Genomic DNA, 23,098 nt, shown 5'->3' with positions numbered 1-23,098 from the left:
GAGCGTCTGGGCACTTCCGGTGCGCGAACCGTGTGCGTACCGATGAGCTTGGCCTGCTCCTCCGTCAGAGTCTTGCTCAGGTACGTCTTCTTCTTCTTCAGCGTGTTTCCCGAAGGCAACGTGGCGCCGGTGTTGGGCATGGGTGGCTCGCCATCCTTCTGCTGCAGATTATCGGCTATGACCAGGAACGCCCTCAGTGCGATGTTCATTCTCTGTAAAAACACACAGACGCCAGGAAAATAAGAGTTAATTCAGAGTAAAGCACGATATAAAAACACAAACAGTGAGATTAATTGTACTAGTATTCTGATTACAGAGCAAACTTTACCTCGGGATTAAGACTAAACGCTTTGGCCGACTTTCCAACACACAGCAGATCACAGATGATTTCCTTCATTGCAAAATCTAATCTTTCCTGTTGTACGAAGAGACAGAGGGAGTAAATATCACCTACATGCATCCACACACGTCAGACTTGTGATTGGCGTTTGAATTTGAGTTTAAAATTGGGTTCATGCAGCTAAACGTTTAAAAAAAAAAGTGTTATTAAAAGCCAAACAATGTATTTAAACATAAAATCTGTATCTATAATACAGACAAATTAGCCTACATAGAAGTCAGCGACGTCGCACCCTTCATTTTGTCCTGTTCAACTGCAGTTTTTTAATGAATTATAATGCATAAACATGATATAATTATTAAACATGTTTACATTCCCTGTCTGGCTACTCAACTGATTAAATGTGTGGGTTCATTTATTAGTGTTCCATGTACACAAACGTACGTTTATGTCTAAGGTTCAGCATGAATAAACGGCAATGCTGACGGGCATGATTCTGTAACCCGTGCCCTCGTCTTATCTCTACTGGTGCTGACCCTTGTCCCGAGTTTTTTCCAAGGTAAATCGGCGCCTATAAATACCTGCACAAGGTGAGTTCATATACGGATCAGCCTTGTGCACGGAGAGCCACACCCTGATCCTCACTATCCCTCGCCTTCAATCAGCCAGCAGAGGTCGTGACAGCACCAGTCATGAGCTCCCTATCCGGCTCCCTCCCTGTATGAACGACACCCTACCGTTGTTCATGTGGCCGCCCAGCCCAGCCGGATGGCAGAGCTGAGACTCGATACGACGTATTCGAGATCCCAGCTCTGGTGTGCTAGCGTATTTAACCGCTGAGCTGTTGTGTATTTTTTACTGTGTGTGTGTGTGTGTACACGTGTGTAAAGGTTAGATCATACCTGTGCGATAAATTGGATTATTTTGACAAAGATATTGAGAGGCATGTCCCGAGGGACGACGCTCCTGGATCCTTTAGGAAATAAGTTGCAAATAATGTTGGTCAGGCGACTAAAGGTAAAAGAAAACGTGAAGAAAAGTGTTAGTGACCAGACTAACACAACAGACTTACAATCATCCATATCTTAAGTGCACACAATGCACCACAATTCAATGTGATTTAATACAAGGACAAACCCTGTTTACCTTTGTGTAGCTGTGTTGCTCTCACACTTGATCCGGATCATGTAGACCCACAGCAGGCGATACAAGGACTCCAGCGCCACGCGAGCCATCTGCTGATCCTTGTTCTGAACCAACAGACGCGCGTTCACATGGACACAAAACAGCACTTTCATTATAATACAAACCCAATTTCCTGAAGCTGAGACTTTAATGTTTTGGCTTTCTGTTCTTTCTGTTTAAACTCATCTTAGGAGCTTCTCTAATCCGAATCAAACATTATTCACTACACCTGGAACACCACTCATAAGTGTACTTGGGACTCAACTCAGAGCTGAGTCCTTTTATTTATTAGTTCTTTATTCTAGACACGAACCACCCCCATGATTCAGAGTGAATTCCCACCTTGAGATTGGACAGGCAGTTGTTGAGGAAGACATGCCACCGGTTGAGGAAGACCTGCTTCTGACTGACACACAGCAGACAAGTGACCAGAGGGTACAAAGCCTGCAGAACACACACCAAACCCGGGGACTGTAGTGAGTATTTCAAGAAATAAGACAAGTGCACTTAAACCTGCTGCCTTTTTCAGTGATAAAATGCTGTATTGTAACCGTAACTGTCGACAAATATTCACGATCAAATACCACTATAATAAATACATTGAATTAATAAAAGTTTATTTATAGTACCCTGAACTATGTGTCCAGCTGGTAAAAGATAAAAAAATTAAATGATATTTCGGTTTTAACCCCAAAATGTGTGGGTTCTGACCTCAGGGAAGAGTCATACAGGTCACACTAATACACTATAGGACCTAAACATTCCTTCCACACATTAAACTGATTAATTACTAAGTAATGCACAAAAATATTCAGTTATTTGGTTCTTCAAGGTTGTTTGAAAAGAGAATCACCTACCAGAGAATGCTTCTTCCTGGAAGAGAGCTCCAAGGTGTTGTCGTACAGACTTTCCACGAAGTTGCGCAGACACGGAACGTTTACTTCATTTTTCACGCTCTGGACAAAGAAGTTGGTACAATATACGAAGACATGATCGATTTACAGCACGGAGACGTTATTTCCATTCAGCGAGAGACCTGAGGTCAGGACCGGGAATGAGACGATATGAAAAATTCACTATACAATAACGTCATCGTCAAAATGTCACGGTGTCTGCTTATAGCTTTGCATTATTAATGTGGATGACATAATAGTACAAAAACGATGCTGTCATGTGCTAATGGTGTCCTAAATATGAGGGTTGTGTCAGGAAGTAAAAGATTTGCCGTGTTGACCCCTTAATATAGAAGCAGAAAGAAAACAAGACTGATTTAATAGTTTAGCCCTTTAATAGTGAAGGGCTGCAGGAGTTAGACATTTAGAATCCCATAAAACGTTACACTTTTATAACATCTACAGACTGGTGACTCCATTTAGGCCAGTATGGTAAACTTTGACCCAGTTTGACCTTTTCAAAGCGCTGCCAGTTCACAAGGGTGATATAGGAGTTTGATGATTTTGTTCTCTTTTGTTTTAGATCTTAATTGGATTTGAAAATAATTGATCCCACTTATCAGTATAACATAGCATAGTACAAGTATAGCAGAGTAAATCACCATACTACTATACTGGTATATAATTACACCCCAGTCCAAACATACACCGACTAGGCATAACATTATGACCACTGACAGGTGAAGTGAATAACACTGATTATCCCTCATCACGGCACCTGTTAGTGGGGGGGGATATATTTCGATAAATCGTGATGGCTAGACGTCTGGGTCAGAGCGTCTCCAAAACTGCAGCTCTTGTGGGGTGTGTCCCGGTCTGCAGTGGTCAGTATCTATCAAAAGTGGTCCAAGAAAGAAACGGTGGTAAACCGGCGACAGGGGCAGTCAGGAAGGTGGTCATAATGTTATGCCTGATTGGTTTAAGTATGAAATCTAAAATTAATGATAATAATAATAATAAGCAAGCTTTAGCTAGACATGGATAAATAAATAACCAGAAAAACACTCACAGCTGCCACTGGGACCAGTATCTCCACGAAGAGACCAGCCAGACAGTGCTTTATATCTTTATCCTTCACCTCTAAGAAGTACTGGGCGCATTCCTGCCAAAGAAAAGAGGGTACGGTCAGCAAGAATGGTCAGATGTCTTAATTACGCACAATCCCGTTTTGAGGTACTTTACAGCAGTCACTCTGGGTCAGAGTAAAACCATGTTAAAAGCTGTTGTGAATACAGGACATCAGAGCACCTGCATGAACAGAAATGAGGCTTCGAAGTCTTCCACTGGGTACATCTTAATACGGAAGAACTTCACCCCCATGATGAGGCTGATGATGCTCTTGACCACGTAAGGGCTCTGCTCCTTCTGCCGGAGCTCCTTCAGCTCTGAGATGAACTTCTTTCTCACCGCGGGAAACCTGATGAAGAGACGAACGATGAAACGTCAACAGAACCGATTCAATCTTGCGGATCAGCCACTAATCACTTCAATAACGTGGCATCAGATAGAGAGAAGACAGAGATAAAGCCATGTTTCTGTGGGTGGCACACTGGCACAGCAGCCTCAGGGTTCTGAGGACCTGGACAGAATGAGGTTATATATATTATATTTCCCGTACTAATGATTAAGCTCAGTTATTTATTCATTTATTGTGTTTTATCGCCGCTTTATCCTGGTCTGGGTCGCGGTGGGTCTGATTCATTTGGCCGAAGGTAGGAAACGCCCCGGAACAGGTCGCCAGTCCATCACATGGCACACACACACACACACACTCACACTTAGGCCTGACTGCATGTCTTTGGACTTGAAGACATAAATTAAAGAACCCAGAGGAATCCACATGGACACAGGGAGAACATGCAAACTCCACACAGAAAAAGACCCTGGATGCCCAGCCAGGGGAATTGAACCCAGACCCTTCTTACTGTGAGGCGACTGCCCCACCCATATGTACTCACAGGCCCTGTCGTTGTAGTCTGTCTGTCTGTCTGTTTATCTGTCTGCCTGTGTCTATCTATCTATCAGTCTGTCTGCCTGTCTGTCTATCTATCTATCTGTCTGTCTGTCTGTTTATCTGTCTGCCTGTGTCTATCTATCTATCAGTCTGTCTATCTATCTATCTATCTATCTATCTATCTATCTATCTATCTATCTATCTGTCTGTCTGTCTGTCTGTCTGTCTGTCTGTCTGTCTGTCTGTCTGCCTGTGTCTATCTATCTATCTATCTGTCTATCTGTCTATCCAGCTATCTGTCTGTCTGTCTATCTATCTGTCTGTCTGTCTGTCGTCTATCTATCTGTCTGTCTGTCTGTCGTCTATCTATCTGTCTGTCTGTCGTCTATCTATCTATCTATATATCTGTCTGTCTATCTATCTGTCTGCCTGTCTTCTATCTATCTATCTATCTATCTATCTATCTATCTATCTATCTATCTATCTATCTATCTATCTATCTATCTATCTATCTATCTATCTATCTATCTATCTATCTATCTATCTATCTATCTATCTATCTCTGCCTGTCTATCTATTTGTGTGATCCTTGATGTTTATTTTACCTGGACTGAGCAACCACCCCGATCACCTCGGCATAAAGATCAGCCACAAGATGCATGTTAGACGTGTTGGGTCCCATGTACCTGTGGTGTGCAAAATCATTAAAAAGAGCTTTTTAATAACATATATACTTATTTCATTTATAAACACATGCTGCATCCAGAATAAGAACGAGATGAGATCTTCACCCTTCTTTGTACTTGAAGTGCTTGAAGGCCAGGTTAATGACTTCTTGAATGAGGTCATCCAGAAGAGGGTGCAGAGGGATCTAGAGACGACGACGGAGACACGATTAGGTAAGAGACAGACTCCCATTGTGCTGTTCAAACAAAACCTCGTTTTCCTCGTTTATTTCTGGTTACAAAGGGCTACACCGGTGCTCTGCTGTTTTTAGACTAGTGTAACCTACCTGTTTCAAAACCTCGATGAGAACCAGAGAAAAGATAAAGTCTATGGCTAAATCCCTCCGTTCCAGTAGATAATCCTTCTGTTGTTCATCACTAAGAGCAAAGAAAGAGGAGGAGAACGTCATCCGATAGCACTGAAATGCATTCAGTCTCAAACCTCTATCAGAACACAGCGGATTAGTTTCTGATGGTTTATTATCTGAGGGAACGTCATGGACTCTTACTTTTTGGTCTTGGTGTTGGCTCGAGGCCGGTACTCGTGAGACTCGTCCTCCAGGCCGTTCTGCCGCTTGTACCAGTCGAACAGTATACGCAGGATAGAGGGCAGGCAGTACTCGGCCAGAGAGCTCATGGTGCTGATCACCTAGCAGAGAACGTAAACAAGAGTGTTCAGTTTCATCCATCCGTTCATCATTCTATCCATGAATCCATCCATTAATCCATCCATTCTTACTTTCTTCCATCTGTTCCTCCATCCATCCATCCATCCACCCAATCCGTCCTTCCATCCTTCCATCCATCAATCCAGCCAGCTGTTCATCCATCCTTCCATCCATCCTTCCATCCATCCAGCCAACTGTTCCTCCATCCATCCATTCATCCATCCACCCATCAATCCAGCCAGCTGTTCATCCATCCACCCAATCCGTCCTTCCATCCTTCTATCCATCCTTTATCCATCAATCTATCCTTTCATTCATCCATCCATCCTTCCTTTCCTCCATCTGTTCCTCCATCCATCTATACATCCATCCATTCATCCTTGGATCCATCCATCTATTTAGCCATCCATCCATCTATCCATCCATGAATCCATCAATCTATCCTTTCATCCATCCATTCTTACTTTCTTCCATCTGTTCCTCCGTCCATCCATCCATCCACCCATCCATCCAGCCAACTGTTCATCCATCCATCCATTCATCCATTCATCCCATCCACCCAATCCATCCTTCCATCCATCAATCCTTCTATCCATCCTTTATCCATCCACCCAATCTGTCCTTTTATCCTTCCTTTCTTCCATCTGTTCCTCCATCCATCCATCCATCCATCCATCCAACCACCCATCAATCCAGCCAGCTGTTCATCCTTCCATCATCCATCAATCCATCCAGCCAGCTGTTCATCCATCCATCCTTCCATCCATCCAACCACCCATCAATCCAGCCAGCTGTTCATCCTTCCATCCATCCTTCCATCCATCCAGCCAACTGTTCATCCATCCATCCATCCCATCCTTCAATCCATCCATCTGTTCCTCCATCCATCCATCCACCCATCAATCCAGCCAGCTGTTCATCCATCCATCCATCCATCAATCCTTCTATCCATCCTTTATCCATCCACCCAATCCGTCCTTCCATCCTTCCATCCATCAATTTCTTCTATCCATCCTTTTTCCATCCATCCATGAATTCATCCATTCATCAATCTATCCTTCCATCAATCCAGCTAGCCGCCCAGCCAATGCGTCCATCCAGTCATCCTTCATTTATCCAACAGTCGATCCATTCATCCACTTTCCTGTGAAATTTTAATCTATCTGTGTTTTGTTCCTGTCTTGTTTTCTGGATTCGAGTCTTTTTATCCAGCTTTTAATTTCTAGTTTCTGTCATTTATTCTTGTCTCTGTTCTCGTTGCTCTATTCTGTTTGATCTCCTGGTTTTGATCCTGCCCTGTGTCCTGCCTCCTCCGTCAACTCAGCGTTACACTTCGTTGATTTATTAATGTATTTATTTGTCACAAAGAGGAGTGTGCTCGACTGAGCCAGACTGACTAAGGGATTTTGGATCTGAATGCAGGCCAAGGTGGTGAAGTCAAGCTTGAGAATGAAAGGTGGGTGTGGACGGGCTTAACTAAACACAGGAAGGGAGGGGAACGAGGGGGGGGGGGGGCACTGTACTACCCCACACACACAGAAACACTCCGCCAAGAGACCCTGAACAGAGAGAGAGAGGTGAGGTGAGGTAGGCATGATCCAGTGCAAGATAAGAGCTATTTTAAGTACCAGTTATAAATAATCCTCATAATGACTTTAACAAACCCAGATAACGATGGAAGAATGCTGTATAACCGGTTATATATATATATTTATATACGGACACCCTTCCCTTCTATACGCTCCCTCCTGTTTCTGTCAGGGCTTGGGACCTGCGCTGACAGCCTAGTGCACCTACCGATGGTTAGACACATCGGAACCCCAGATCCTCAGATCTCAGAACTAATCGTACCTTCATATTCATACCAAACTACACTTGATCAAATGAATGAAGTACCTGATCGAACTGGTGGTCCTCTCCTCTCTGCAGAGATTTGGTGAGCAGTTTCTCCTGAATCAATGAGAAAAACACAATAAGACACGAATCCATTGTTATATCTTTTATCTACATTTATTTCTTCGTTTTTTCTGGACAAAATACTGGATTCTAATCAGACCCGGAGCTCACGAGGCAGATTATTTAGACGCTCTACTTGTACAGAGATCGGTAGGAGCATGTGAAGGGATCTAAGAATTTAGACATGCCCTCTTCTCAGGAGCGCAGGACTCTGATATGAAAAACGTGAACGGTTTACCAGCGGCTCGGCCATGATGATGCGGATCTTGCGGTCCGACAGCACGGTGAAGTTGGCGAACAGGCTCTTGAGCACGTACTCGCCGGGTTTGCTCTCGGGGTCCACGGTGAGCGGCATGGTGGCGAGCGGCCCTCTCCTCTCGCCCTGACTGACGCTCGCTTGGGGGCGAGGGGGCTTTCCGACTGGGGACGCTGGTAACACAAACACACACACGGACGTTAGAATCCTGACGTGTTTTACCCCAAATAAACTTTTATTATCATTTTATTATAAAGGTAATTCGAGGAATCGGGAGGAACTTCAGTGCATAAAGGCCGAGGGTGCGAGCTTCATCTAAATGCCCGTGACCTTCCTAACATCCTCAAACATCTCCCTCTGTGTACCGAAAATGACTCTTGTATAATTACACCTTTATACAGATTAAACATCAGCGAGAATTTATTTAAATATGAAAAGAACTCCGTTGGTTGCTCCGCATTTTGTTCGTCCGCCACGTTTGTAGTTCTTTGAGAGAAAAGTCGTGCCGCACTGAATGCTGGGATTTCCTACAGTGCTGAGGAGGCGTCGGACGCTCGCTCGTCGTTCAGTCAGATTTGTGGACACCCTGATTAACTAGTGGGTTCACTTAGCAGGTTTGACTCCTTAACTACAGTAGATCCCAGAATGGCATCTCATTGGTGATACCAGCCTGGCTGTGTGTCTGACAGACACATATATGGTGGGTGTTCTGAGTATTTATTGCTGATTGGCTGTCTTTGAGAAAAGAGGGGGGGGGGGGGGGGGGGCACCCTGACCAGAGTGTTTCCCAGTAAAACCAGACCGAAACCTTGACCAGGATAAATCAGGATAAAGGAAAATGAAGTAAGAAATAGTTCTGGTGTCACGTCTGAGTAACAGCGACGACATAAATGCCTAATAAACACTTATAAGCACTTAATCCACCGTCTGGCGGCCCTGGGTGTGTTTCGAAACGTCCACACTGGAGCTTTTACTCTAATAACTCTAATAAATGTGTATAATCGTCATTAACGATCCTGAATGAGCGAGAGGGGGGGGGTGTATCGTCCGTCTGTAGAGAAGAATCCCACAGCAGGGTGGAGTTGAGGAGGAATTGTGAAATGTTTTCGCCTGCTTTGAACTTCTGGCCCACGCAACAAGAATGTCCAGAATGTGTTCCCGGTCAGCAGAGTCTACCAAAACAACACACACACACACACACACACGCACACACGTCCTCACGAGCGTCAAGTGTCTGTTACCGTTCCTGAACCCTGGTACACATCGTGGAGTACACAGACACCCCTGTAGACGGTTCCTGTACGCTTTAATCCCTTGGTTTGGACCTACCGAGACCCTTGATGAAGCTGATGACGCTGGTGCGGCTCCAGCGCAGCGGTGTCACCTCCATGCTGCCCCTCGGTCAGTAATCCCACACTAGGTTACCAGGTCAAGCCCAGCTGGTCTGTATAACCACCACAGTGCAGCCGAATCAGTTCCGGTACATTCCGCACGCCGTTTATCGTCCTCGAGCTTTATCACCTTCGTTCTCCGACCTCTCCATGCTCGTGTCGCCCCGGACTCGGGCTGCTGGACGAACCTGACCGGCGGAGAAGTCCAGCGTGTCTCCTCGCGGTCGTATCTGATAGCAGCGAGCCCTCTCTGAGGAGAAGGTCAGGCTGGAATTTCAGCGAAGCCCAAAGACAGACGAGGGAGGGCCGGCGTGGAGCTATATTTAACCCCGGCCCTCACACACACACACACACTCTCACATACACACCCTCCGAATATGTCCAGAGACTTTCACCACATGTACATGCACACACACTCTCAGTGTCTCTGTACTGTAGACGTACGTTTGCGGACGCCGTTCTAGTAGTTAACAAACGCTCGCGTAAATTATTCACAGCTTCACTCGGATCTTACAGCAGCTAGGAGGTTTTACTCCAGATTTACTGACGCTGATTTAATAATAATTAAATGACGTCACGTCTACGCTCCGCCCTTCACAGTTACCAGATTTCTACCCGGTTCAGGGCTTTACTAAATTCTAAAAACTAAAATGTGCAACACACAGCACAGCTACCTTTTTTTTAATGCATTTTCTCCCCCTTTAGTGAGTCCAATTGCACCCCCGCCCTGACCGAGGAGATCGAAGCTAACCCACATCCCCTCCGACGCGTGAGCAGCAAGCCGTATGCATCTTGCCGCCCACACATTGACGAGTGTGGCGCCACCTAGCGCTGCGTGCGGAGAGACACACCCTAAGAGCGCTCCAGCAGAGGTCGTAACTGCACCACTCTGACAGAGAGAGACCCACTTCAGGCCAATCGTTGTTCATGTGGCCGCTCGGCCTCAGTCGGTGAGGCTGAGCCGAGATTCGATACGACGTACTCGAGATCCAGCTCCAGTTGCAGCGCGTGTTTTTACCGCTGCGCCACCTGAGCGCCCAGCACAGCTACCTTAATGTTCGAACGTAAACCTAGAACATCCAGCGACGCTGCGAGGCTTCATGTTCCGTCCCAAAATACCAAAGATCTCGTCCGTGTTTTGACCCCCCAGCGCGTCCACGGAATCGCTTATTAGTTTTCCAGACTCAGTTACCCGAGTCGTGTTTTTAGCTGCTTTAGACCTTGACATCTTGGACATTTTTTTTGGCCGATCCCCGCTCTGATTGAGGAGAACGAAGCTAACCCACGCCCCCTCCGACATGTGGGCAGCAGCCGTATGCATCTTATCACCTACACTTTGACGAGTGCAGTGCAGCTCAGCGCTGTGTACGGAGAGACACACCCTGACAGCACTCTTTTCTCATCTCCGTGCGGGCGCCACCAATCAGCCAGCAGAGTAATTGCATCGTAATTGCACCAGTCATCAGAGAGAGACCCCATCCGGCTTAGTCCCGCCCCTATCTGAACAACAGGCCAATCGTTGCTCATGTGGCCGCTCAGCCTTAGTCGGCAGGCATCTTGGACATTTTGACTGAGCGATTGCTAACTGAATTGCCGTAGGATCGCTAGGACGCCTCGTAGTGCAGAATACCAGTAAACGTGAGGCACTTGAACGCAGCACGAATGGAAAACGTTCAATCGCTAAATACAAACCTTAAATTTTTAATTTCATATTAAAGGTGAAACAGCTGGTTTAAGGTAGGTAGGTACTGCATACCCGGTTTGGCACAGTTGTTACGCCGGACGCCCTTCCTGACACAACAAGCCTACATGTTTCTATCCAGTCTGGGACGTCAGCTCTGATGTTTCACCGCTGCGTCCCCCTGAGCGCCCTACGTCCAAAATGTTCGACTCATTAACTACACTAGATCCCAGGATGGCATCTGATCGGTGATACCGGCCTGGCCGTGCATCTGACAGGCACATGTAGCCGTGCCTGAAGGAGGGAGGGTCAGATGGGGTCACGAGTGGTGTTGGGATAGTCGCCGCTGTTTTTATTCTAATTTTTTATTCCATGTCTGGTTCCTCTCTCCCCCTATTTCCTCGGCTGCTCCCGATGATGCCCGTCCTGACACGACCCTCCCTATTTATCCGGGCTTGGGACCGGCACTACAGTGCACTGGTTTATGCACCCTAGCGGCCGGGTACCTATAGGACGGTTCAGTGCATGTTTTTGGACTGTGGGAGGAAACCGGAGCACCCGCAAGCAAACCCACGCAGACGCGTGGAGACCACCCCACCCGGGGATCGAACCCGGGACCTTCTTGCTGTGAGGCGACAGTGCTACCCACTTAGCCGCCCCTTCCATGTCTGGTTACTACGGTGGGGGGGGGGGCACGCTGACCAGGGTTGCACCACTTGACCGTTTCGCCCCTGTATAGACGCCCGACTGTCCGACGGCACTCCTGAGCTCCAGAGTACGGATGTCAGCGGCAGTGGGGTGGCGTATTTTACGGCATAAGGAGTCATAAATGTTACTGATGGTAACCAGGAGCACCCTCAGAGCACCGGCGCATTCACTCACCTGCAGCTATTAGTCTATATAAAAATGGTTTATCAGAGGAGTGACAGATCACACACACACACACACACACACACACACACACAGAGCATCCTCATTCCAGAGATTCCACGAGTGTTTGATGACCTGTGCGATGACGAAACCTGGCCGCTCGCCCCGTTTAAACCTCAGGATGTGAAGGACAGAACGGAGTGTACGACGCAGGAGAACATAAACAGCTCGCGCTCTCTCTAATGCACTCGACTTAACTCTGACATCGCATATTTTCCCCTCCTCCTCCTCCTCATCATCATCATCATCATCCTCATCATCATCCTCCAGTTCCTGCCTCACTAACATCACCTCCATCCATCCCCAGTCTAACACAAACACTAAACACCATCAACACCCAGAAATCTGAGCTGTGAAGAGCGTCGTGTCCCTCAGTGATCATCAAACACGCTGCGTTCTCGCGGCGTCGCTACTCACGGCTGCTCCAGGATTTCAGAAAGGACTTGATGCTGATCTCAAAGAATCCCGAGTCCTGCTGACTGCTCATGGCGGTCCGGCGGTCCGGCTTTGATCCCGGCAGGAACGGTGCAATGAAACAGACGCGGAGGAGAGATGCAGCGACACGCTCGCTAGCACATCCTGCTCCAGCACTGAGCATCGACAATCAACTCTCTAACACACACACACACACACACACACACACACACACACACACACACACACACACACACTCGGTCTCTATTACGTCCTCTCGCCTCCCTCCCTCCGTCTCCTGGTTCCTGCTTTTAAAGGATTGGATGAGAGAGACTCCAGTATCAGTACAGAACGGTCCTCAGGGATACAGAGGAGGAGAGGAAGCAGGAGGAGCGAGCGGCTCGGGTCTAAAGTGCCAGCACCACCAGCACGGAGATCCGGGTTCGAATCTCGGCTGTGCTGACGACCGACCAGGCGCCCACGTGCAGGCCTGTGCAGTCTGGTAGAAGAACGAGTGTGTGTGTGTGTGTGTGTGTGTGTCCTGTGATGGACTGGCAACCTGTTTGGGGTGTTTCCTGGATTTTGCCCAATAAATCAGACCCACAGTGACCCTGACCAGGATAAAGCGGTGGTACAACAGACAGAGAATGAATGAATGAATGAATGAATGCATGAGTGAATGAATGACCAGGATAAAGCAGTGGTACAACAGACAGTGAATGAATGAATGAATGAATGAATGACCAGGATAAAGCGCTGGTACAACAGACAGTGAATGAATGAATAAATGAATGACCAGGATAAAGTGCTGGTACAACATGAATGAATGAATGAATGAATGAATGACCAGGATAAAGCACTGGTACAACAGATAGAGAATGAATGAATGAATGAATGAATGACCAGGATAAAGCGCTGGTACAACAGACAGAGAATGAATGAATGAATGAATGACCAGGATAAAGCACTGGTACAACAGATAGAGAATGAATGAATGAATGAATGAATGAATGACCAGGATAAAGCGCTGGTACAACAGACAGTGAATGAATGAATGAATGAATGACCAGGATAAAGCGCTGGTACAACATGAATGAATGAATGAATGAATGGTCAGGTTTTCTCATTACTGAAGTGGCTCAGTAGCTAGTAGAGAACAGCAGAGCGCATGTAACACAATCCTAAATATTCTATTCAGTTTTAAAATCTCTTTTAAATCCCTAAAAACGATAAATGTTTACAGCAGAAAATAATCGTCTCAGCTTTAATCATCAGAGCAAAATAATCAGGAAGAACTTTCAGGACTCACGAGCGGAACAAACATGAATCCATACAGCCCGGAACGTCGATCCCTATCAGCTCCGGAATTCTGAGCGGAATGCGATTCTTATCTCTCCGAGCCGCTCAGGAAACACGCGGGGCTACGAGTTCTGACACAGGCGGCTTTTACACCACACAGATTAGCTTCTGTTAGCGTCGCTCGCCGTGTTTATTTATTATATTATTATTATTATTTGTGGGCGTGTTCTTTCCCCGGGATAGATCTGATCCCCTCCTGATTTCTCGTCCGCAGGAACAGATCTGAGCTCCGATCTGAGGTGAATTAGGGCCGATGATGACGTTTACAGGCCGCGGGAGCAGATAGCATCACGTCTGACCCGCTGTGGTGACGGCCAGTGACCTGCACATCCTGCCGCCGGTAATGAACGCTAATTAACCTTCTCGGTCTACGTGCCGGAGGTTCTTGGGCTTTGGGAAGATTTTAGGACACGACCTGTCTGTGTTTGATAAACAGCGGTCTAATCCACCAGCCTGCTGAAACTGAGACGTGTCCGAGTCCCAGCGGTGGACCAGGCAAGGCCGGGTGGGAAGTCACGCTCCCGCCCCCGCGATAGCGACCCCTGCTGTCTGGTTGAGGCTCTAACACGAGCGGTGAGCGGACGCCTTTATCCAAAGCGACTTACATTACAGTTACAGTATACGTACAGTCTGAGCATCTGAGGGTTTAGGGCCTTGCTCAGGGGCCCAACAGCAGCAACCTGGCAAACTATAATGGTGGGGCTTGAACCAGCGACCTTCTGGTTACTAGTCCAGTACCTTAACCACTGAGCTATCAATACAGAAGGAGAGAACGCAGTTAACTGGTTTAAAAAGGCAGTAAGCGTTCAGGGGAGTTTGTAGGATCTGGGTTTGAGGGGCTCGGCATCCTATATTCCAGTGCCCAGTGATCCCAGGCCAGTCGGACCAGTATAATTCGTAGTATTGAACACATTCTGGTGAGTGAGGATGAACTGGGATGAAACTTTCTACATCTCAGAACATTGTTCAACATAAAAGACGGAGAAATAGAACAAGCAACGTGCTGATTACTAGACCAGTATGTTAATAGCTCAGAGAAGCCAGAGAGTCCACTACTACTGATTACTGGTATCAAAAACCAGTACGACTCCTCAGTCCAGCACCACTCCCACTATTAAACACCTCTCAGTTTAATCAGCTGTGACTAATAACATGTAAACAATACATGAGTGGTGCAGTTTACTGAAGGTGGAGGAGAGTCGGACACCCGGGACTCAGTTTAGCATACACACACACATACACACACACATACACACACACAGTAACGTCCATTTTATCAGCTCCACTTACCATATAGAAGCACTTTGTAGTTCTACAATTACTGACTGTAGTCCATCTGTTTCTCTACATGCTTTGTTACCTCCTTTCACCCTGTTCTTCAATGGTCAGGACCCCCACAGGACCCCCACAGAGCAGGTATTATTTAGGTGGTGGATGATTCTCTGTGTTAGTGTGTGTTGTGCTGGTGTGAGTGTGTTTTCGAACACCTCACTGTCACTGCTGGACTGAGAATCGTCCACCAACCAAAAACATCCGGCCGACGGCGCCCCGTGGGCAGCGTCCTGTGACCTCTGATGAAGGTCCAGAAGACGACCGACTCAAACAGCAGCAATAGATGAGATGAGCGATCGTCTCTGACTTTACATCTACAAGGTGGACCGACTAGGTAGGAGCGTCTAATAGAGTGGACGGTGAGTGGACACGGTGTTTAAAAACTCCAGCAGCGCTGCTGTGTCTGATCCACTCGTACCAGCACGACACACACTAACACACCACCACCATGTCAGTGTCACTGCAGTGCTGAGAATCATCCACCACCTAAATAATACCTGCTCTGTGGTGGTCCTGTGGTGGTCCTGACCATTGAAGAACAGGGTGAAACAGATGGACTACAGTCAGTAATTGTACGTAGAGCTACAAAGTGGATGTTTTGATGTTACAGACTACACAGAGATGATCACGTGTATAGAGATGCACAAGGGTAGATTAGTGGTTAAGGTGCTGGACTAGTAATTAGAAGGTTGCTCAGGTTCAAGCCCCACCACTGTCAGGTTGCCACCCGTGGGCCCTTGAGCACGGCCCTCAACCCTCAGTTGCTTGGATTGTATACGGTCACAAATATAAAGCGTCTGCTAAATGCCGAACATGTAAAAGTGTCTTACACTGACTAAATTGCTGTAGGATTGCTGGGACGCCTCATAATTTAAACGCTACACGAATAAACAACTTTAAACGCTAAACACAAACATTAAATTTTACATTTCACAGCAATTGCATATTATCTCAGCTATAATTTAACAGATAAACTATTGAATCTAAATGCATTTGAGTTACAACATTTATCTATCTGATGGAATCTAAATAGTTCTTGCTTCTAGACGTGTACATACGTATAAAAATAAAAAAATAAAAGAGGCTGAACGGTTTGGACCGAGCTGACCGACCTGGTACATCATCCCTCATAATCGTGGGTCTTTTCTTGGGCTGGATCTTCCGAAACTTCCCTTTGAAATCCGCCGGTGTGAACATCTCCAGAGAGAGGCCGGCGATCTGGACCAGCACGATGCCGTCCGGGCTCGGTCCTCTCCGCGAGTCTGTCCCGTACGGCTCCGCGTGTTCGACGTCGGCGGCGTCCTCCTTAGACATATCCGGTACTCACGGGGTGACAGGGAGCACTCTGGATTGGTTTCAGGGATCTTCTTCTCCATGCGTGGGAGCGTGAAGCCCCGGCGGTTGTGAGACGAGCGTGTGTGTGTGTGTGTGTGTGTGTGTGTGGTGCAGCCTGGTCGAGGCTGTTTAGCCTGTTACAGTAACGCCGCTGACTGGGGCAGGTGTAGAATTACTCCCGACCCGACCCGCCCCCCTCTCTCAGCCGCAGACGACTGCGTGAGAACAAGACCAACAACAATCGAGACCTTGACTTCAAGACCTGAAGAGCGGGGAGTACAAAACTAGATCCAGATCGAGACATTAGAAATCTACCCTGCTATTAAAGTGTGACTGTTTCACATGTTCATGACAGTTAAGCCGGTAATGCTCATTGTGTTCACTGCACGTCTTTATACTTTTATAAAAATGCCAAAACGAAATAGTGGGTTTGGATCACAATAATTAATTAACGCCCTACACACACAGTCTGATGTGGCCAAAATAACAGAAACAAGGTAATAAATGAAAGGAAAAGGGATCAAACAGATGTGAAGCTAAACGAGGAAAACCAGATCGAGCTGGAGGGCGGCACGGTGGCTCGGTGGGTAGCACTGTCCCCTCACAGCAAGATGGTCTGGGTCCTTTCTGTGTGGAGTTTGCATGTTCTCCCCAGTCCAAAAACATGCAGTCAGGTTAATTGGAGACAGTGAATTGCCCTATAGGTGAATGTGTGTGTGTCCCGTCCAGGGTGTCACTGTGACCCTTGAGCCTATTGAAAAGCCGGGATAGGCTCCAGCATCCCCCCCCCCCCCCCCCCCAACCCACGACCCTGATTGGATAAGCGGATAGGAAAGTGAGTGAGTGAGATCGAGCTGGGAGGGGGAACGAACCAGATGACCCCGTTTGCACCCGTCCATTCATGGATCCCTCTCCGGAAAGGGCCGAGTTCTCCCGGAGAAGATAAAAAAAAGTGCCGGCATCTGCACCGGAGGAAGGACCAGTAACTGGTAACTGGTACTGAACCTCAGAGCCCAGTGATTCACACGTATGAAGACGCTGAATAGGTACATTCACATAGAACACATCTCCATAATCAATAACAAGCCAAAACAAACAAAAAAAGACTCCACCAACTTCCTTTTTACATGAAAAAGCAAGACTAAGATTATTATTTAAATGCTGGATATGCAGCTTAAAATTACAATTTGTCATCAGTTAAAAACCCTAAATATTTAAAACAACTCAAATTGCAGGAATTTTCCCTGACTGTACTGAACATTTCGTTTCTGACAGGAACAAGAACATGAATTTGATTTGATCTGCATTTGAGAAATGCAGTTGCAGCCGTCCGGTCTGAAAGGGCAGGAGCTCAAAACTCAAGCGTGTGAAGTGTGTGTAAAGTGAAAGTGACTTGTGTAAATAGTTCAGAGATTAAACATTTGTGGACAGCTCGTTAATAATGTCATGGTCACGCCCACTGCGATCCTGACCAGGATAAATCGGTGGTAAAAACGAACACTGGTTGAATGAATGAAAGAAAGAAGGTCCTTTTCTGCCCTCTACAGGCCAACCGCAAAATTACACCCGCACCCTGATTTTAACAACACACTTCACTCGTTCATGCACAAGGACGGATTAAGGATAGTCTGGGCCCCTGGGCAAAGAGTTCAAGTCAAGAGAAGTCAAGGGCCCCATAGCAGGGGCCCTCGTGATCAAGGGCCCTCTAATGGTATGCCCTGCTCTTCTCTAGGGCCCCCTGGTAGGGGCTCTCATAACCAGGGCCCTCTTAAAATATGCCCCCCTCTTTCCTAAGACCCCTAATAGCCAGAAGTCAAAGTCAGAGCAGTGCCACAACGCCTCATCCATTTTCATAAGGGGCCCAAAAGCATGGCTAGGGGCCCCAAAAGCATGGCTAGGGCCCCCAAGAGGCCCTGGGGTCAAAGTCCCTAATAGTCAGAGGATCCCCCCCCCCCCCCCCCCCCCCGGGGCCCCCTGACCTCAAGGGCCCCTGGGCGCTGGCCCCACTGGCCCGGTCAGTAATCCAGCCATGTTCACGCATTGTCTGTTTTACCAACGCTTCATCCTGGTCAAAGTCGCGGTGGAACGCAGAAAGTGGATACAAAGGGACAGAGCAGAAATGAAAGCTGGCTGTACCACATGCCCAACACCTTCCTTCTCCTTCTCAGACATAGCCACTCATGCCTGTGTAGACGCCCGACCAGATAATAGCACCGCTGAGATTCGAAGCCAGATCTAACGTGGTCTTACAATTCATCCCTGCATATAATTTATTTTGTGTAATTGATTTTAGACACTGCGTAATGCTGAGTATTTTTATGTGGCTGAATGTTACCGCTATCCATGGTTGTTATTATAGATTAATTATTGAAATTATTGTAGCCTTACATTCACCTTAAACCAGCCCGACTGTTCCCATCTGACTTCTCTAAATACCGCTCTAAAATGAGCTTTACACAGATTTGCAAAAAACAACAAAAAAAACAAGAGCAGTAAGTGAGCAGCAGTTCTGCCTTGTTGATAAGAGAGATCAGAGGATGGTGAGTTGGTTCAAGCTCACTGGTTCGAGCGTACAGGTTCAGGTTATCTCAAATAACCACAATTTACTACCATAATGTGCAAACACACACACACACACACACACACACACACACACACACACACACACACACAGTCTGTGTAAACTCCACAGACTGTCGTGTGTTTTAGAAATTCTCAAACTAGCAGGTTTAGCCATATTTACACCAGACTACGGCACCAACAGCCATGCCACATGGTCAAGGTCCCTGAGATCACACGTTTCCTTTAAGATGCCTGCCTATTAGGATCATACATAAAAAAAAAAAAACAAGCTGCATGGCAGATGCTATGACTTGCCTAACAACAAAGAAATTAAGCAGGTTTAGCCATATTTACACCAGACCTTGGCACCAACAGCCGTGCCACATGGTCAAGGTCCCTGAGATCACACGTTTCCTTTTTGAAGTCTGCCTGTCAGGATCATACATTAAGAAAATTCAAGAAAACAAGAGCAGTAAGTGAGCAGCAGTTCTGCTGGCAGAAATGCCTTGTTGATAAGGGAGATCAGAGGATGGTCAGCTGGTAAATAACCACAATTTACTACCATAATGTGCAAACACAAACACACACACACACACACACACACACACACTCGTAGATGCTGCACTGCTATCCACGGTTGTTATTCTGACTGTTCTCCTCTGACTTATCCACATAACAACTGCCGAACTGCCATTCACTGGATGTTTATTAAATCCCCCCTCACAACATTCTGTGTAAAGCCTACAGACTGCTGTGTTTCAGACTATGGCACCAACAGCCATGCCAGGCATGGTCAAGGTCCCTGAGATCACACCTTTCCTTTCTGATCATGCAAAAATCATACATGAATAATACTGTGACATGCCTAACAACAAAGATATGAAACCCGAATACATGAAATCAAATCCATACTATTATAAAGTGTAGTAAAATGGAGTATTTGTGTTATTTGTTTATTTGTAATTATATTTTTATTAAGTAAGACAGGACATGAGCACAGTGATGAATGAGACCCGTTATTCCAGCTGATGCCTCGGTCACCACACTGATGTGTTCTTATAAAACTACAATATAAATAAAGCACATTTCTAATATTTCAGCTCAGTAAAGGTGGAAACAAAAGCTGCTTTGTTTACAAAACGTCGTTTAAACACCATTTTCAGTCCATGTACCATAACGAGATTCAGTCATTTGTTTAATCGATATATAACGCGAATGAAAAGGCTACTCTTATAAATGTAATAATAATAAGATTAATAATAATAAGATTAGTAATAATAATAATAGTTGTTGTTGTTCAGATTGTGTCCGTTAGCCGCATGTAGCCTCGCCATCATCACCTCATCATCTCCGCCTCACTAACCGTCTCCTCACACACACACACACACACACACAACTAACGCCGTTTAATCACCATAAACCCCACATACCTTCCGCTTTCCTGTTCGGTTCCTCAGATCCTCATTTCCTCCCGCGACAGAGGCGCTAAACGCGGTTTTATTTCTCTTTATTTTTCTGTCTCTCGCTCCGTCTGTCTGGCGTCCTGTCGCCTTTATGCTCCTCCATCGACTGTCGGGAGAAACAGCGCCCTTGACGACCAATCAGAGCCGAGCGTTTCTGTATTGGGTGAGCTTATTGGGTGAGCGGCACGTCAATCATGAGCCCCACTGTCCCGCCTACTGCTGCACCTGTGAGGATGCGGATTGATGCTGATGGATGGAAAAATTGGCATTAAAATAATAATAATAATACCAATAATATTAATAATAATAACAATAATAATAACAATAATAATAATAACAACAATAATAATAATAATAATAACAACAATAATAATACCAATAATAATAATAATAATACCAATAACAATAATAATAATAGTAATAATAATAATAACAAAAATAATAATACCAATAATAATAATAATACCAATAATAATAATAATACCAATAACAATAATAATAATTATAATAACAATAATAATAATAACAATAATAATAATACCAATAACAATAATAATAACAATAATAATAGTAATAATAACAATAATAATAACAATAATAATAAAAATAATAATAATACCAATAATAATAATAATAATAATAACAATAATAATACCAATAATAATAATAATAATACCAATAATAATAATAATACCAATAACAATAATAATAACAATAATAATAATTATAATAACAATAATAATAATAACAATAATAATAATACCAATAACAATAATAATAGTAATAATAATAATAACAATAATAATAATAACAATAATAATAACAATAATAATAATAATAGTAATAATAATAATAATAACAATAATAATAATAACAATAACAATACCAATAATAATAATAACAATAATAATAATAACAATAATAAAAAATAATAATAACAACAATAATAATAATAATAATAATAACAACAACAAAAATAATAATAATAATAATACCAATAATAATAATAATAATACCAATAACAATAATAATACCAATAATAATAATTATTATTATTATTATTAAAGTATTATCCGAACTGGTACAGAATAATAAACATATTGCTGATTGTGGAGTGTAAATTTATATATGTATATATATATATATATATATATATATATATAAATTACAATACAATATTAAACTGTAATACAATTACAATATTTTATATATATATATATATATATGTTTATTATTCTGTACATATTTATCCTCAATTTCACTTGTCTTAGTCACTCCTGCACTTTATTTGTAATATATGTAAATAATCTCTATTTGTTCGACTCGTACTCTGCACAATGACAACACATTTTAATCTAATCTGATCTGAAGTATTTGTGTTTAATCTACCATAGTATTCAGAATACAGTTAGTTTGTACCGTGGTGTTATTTTATTTTTACATATTTACAAACACGGTGTAACGTAACACAAGGAAACACAAACCCCAGTGAGTTTTTTAATCATCATTTTATTTGTTTAAGCCCTCGTTTATTTGTTTAGCATCCCCCATAAAATTCACTCTCCTACATTTCATAGTTGGTTGTTCTGCCTTAAGTCTTTTAAATCACTTTGGATGAAGTTGGAGTTGGATTGAAATCACGTTGTAGTTCGCCCAGGCCCTGAAGCTGCAAATCTTCTGCACACTACCAGCACCAAACCAGACTGTCAGCATAAAGCTCCTATTGTGTATTTTCATCCTGACGTTGTGTGCTGCATATTATAACCTTGTAGAAGAATACATAGCTGCATGAGTCCCATCAGTGAGTTATAAAGCTATTAAAATAATTCTTAAATGTGTTAAAATGTCTTATGCAGGTAAAGTTGTCACAGTTGGAGGTGGCAGGAGTTTGATCAGACAAAACATCAAGCGGAAGCATAAACCTGTACCACATTGGTATTGTAAAGCAGAATATCACACTGTCATTTTCATAAATAATAAAAAGCTATAAAGAAATAAAACACTGGAGATGCAAATTCAGTAAAGCAGCAAATGAAAAGCTTCAAATCGTGTTATCTGTAGGATGTAGGATCTATAACTAAGTCTTGGCTCTGAATTGTAAGTGGCGTCCAGACACACCGTGTGCACCCTGCCCAAAAATCGACAGGATTGTTGAAGGTGATGGCATAGCAAGCTGGATGCTCATCCCTGCTATGCCATCAGGGAGCGTTAATTCTCCTAAACTACCCTTAATCTTCCTTATATTTCAGCACATGCACATCTACAGCATCACACTGATCCTGGTTATCGTCACTCTTACTAGCAATTGCCTCTTTATCTCCCAATCTAGTCATTTCCAATTCCCCAGTGTGAATCCGCTGCCTCTTGCACAACCCTCGATCTGATCAATGAGAGCCGGATCACTACACGCCCCCCTCTGACGCTGATCCAATCTGCAACCGCTTCTTATCACCTGCCAGTGTTGAGTTCTCACACACAGAGCTGTATCAGGTATGGACAGCCACGGTCAGCTCCAGGCGCTCAGTAGTGGACAGAAACCCAGTTCCACCTCGTCACTTCTCACTCTTTCAATCATGGTCGGTTGTGTTGGTTCT

General features: G+C 44.6%; 1 protein-coding gene across 6 annotated transcripts in view; it reads right to left on the bottom strand.

Moving 5' to 3' along the window:
* fryb (furry homolog b (Drosophila)) overlaps positions 1 to 23,098 on the bottom strand; it is a 96,071-nt gene that overhangs the window by 36,958 nt on the left and 36,015 nt on the right. For 3 of the 6 annotated variants that reach the window (XM_063013848.1, XM_063013849.1, XM_063013850.1), the window contains 14 exons: positions 8,020 to 8,210; positions 7,722 to 7,775; positions 5,667 to 5,806; positions 5,445 to 5,535; positions 5,224 to 5,303; positions 5,038 to 5,118; positions 3,727 to 3,895; positions 3,488 to 3,580; positions 2,383 to 2,481; positions 1,868 to 1,969; positions 1,487 to 1,590; positions 1,243 to 1,351; positions 329 to 415; positions 41 to 212 (listed from right to left, as the gene is read on the bottom strand). In XM_063013848.1, coding sequence (XP_062869918.1) covers positions 41 to 212; positions 329 to 415; positions 1,243 to 1,351; positions 1,487 to 1,590; positions 1,868 to 1,969; positions 2,383 to 2,481; positions 3,488 to 3,580; positions 3,727 to 3,895; positions 5,038 to 5,118; positions 5,224 to 5,303; positions 5,445 to 5,535; positions 5,667 to 5,806; positions 7,722 to 7,775; positions 8,020 to 8,210 — 1,572 coding nt within the window. Of the gene's footprint in view, positions 1 to 40; positions 213 to 328; positions 416 to 1,242; positions 1,352 to 1,486; positions 1,591 to 1,867; positions 1,970 to 2,382; positions 2,482 to 3,487; positions 3,581 to 3,726; positions 3,896 to 5,037; positions 5,119 to 5,223; positions 5,304 to 5,444; positions 5,536 to 5,666; positions 5,807 to 7,362; positions 7,385 to 7,721; positions 7,776 to 8,019; positions 8,211 to 9,366; positions 9,895 to 20,471; positions 20,660 to 23,098 lie in introns of those variants that run through there. The other 3 variants (XM_063013852.1, XM_063013854.1, XM_063013851.1) reach the window with 3 other exon arrangements.

Source organism: Trichomycterus rosablanca, chromosome 18, assembly GCF_030014385.1.
Source record: "Trichomycterus rosablanca isolate fTriRos1 chromosome 18, fTriRos1.hap1, whole genome shotgun sequence".
Taxonomy (NCBI): Eukaryota; Metazoa; Chordata; class Actinopteri; order Siluriformes; family Trichomycteridae; genus Trichomycterus; species Trichomycterus rosablanca.
The sequence above is the reverse complement of the archived record's forward strand: the minus strand, read 5'-3'. Positions and strand labels throughout refer to the sequence as shown.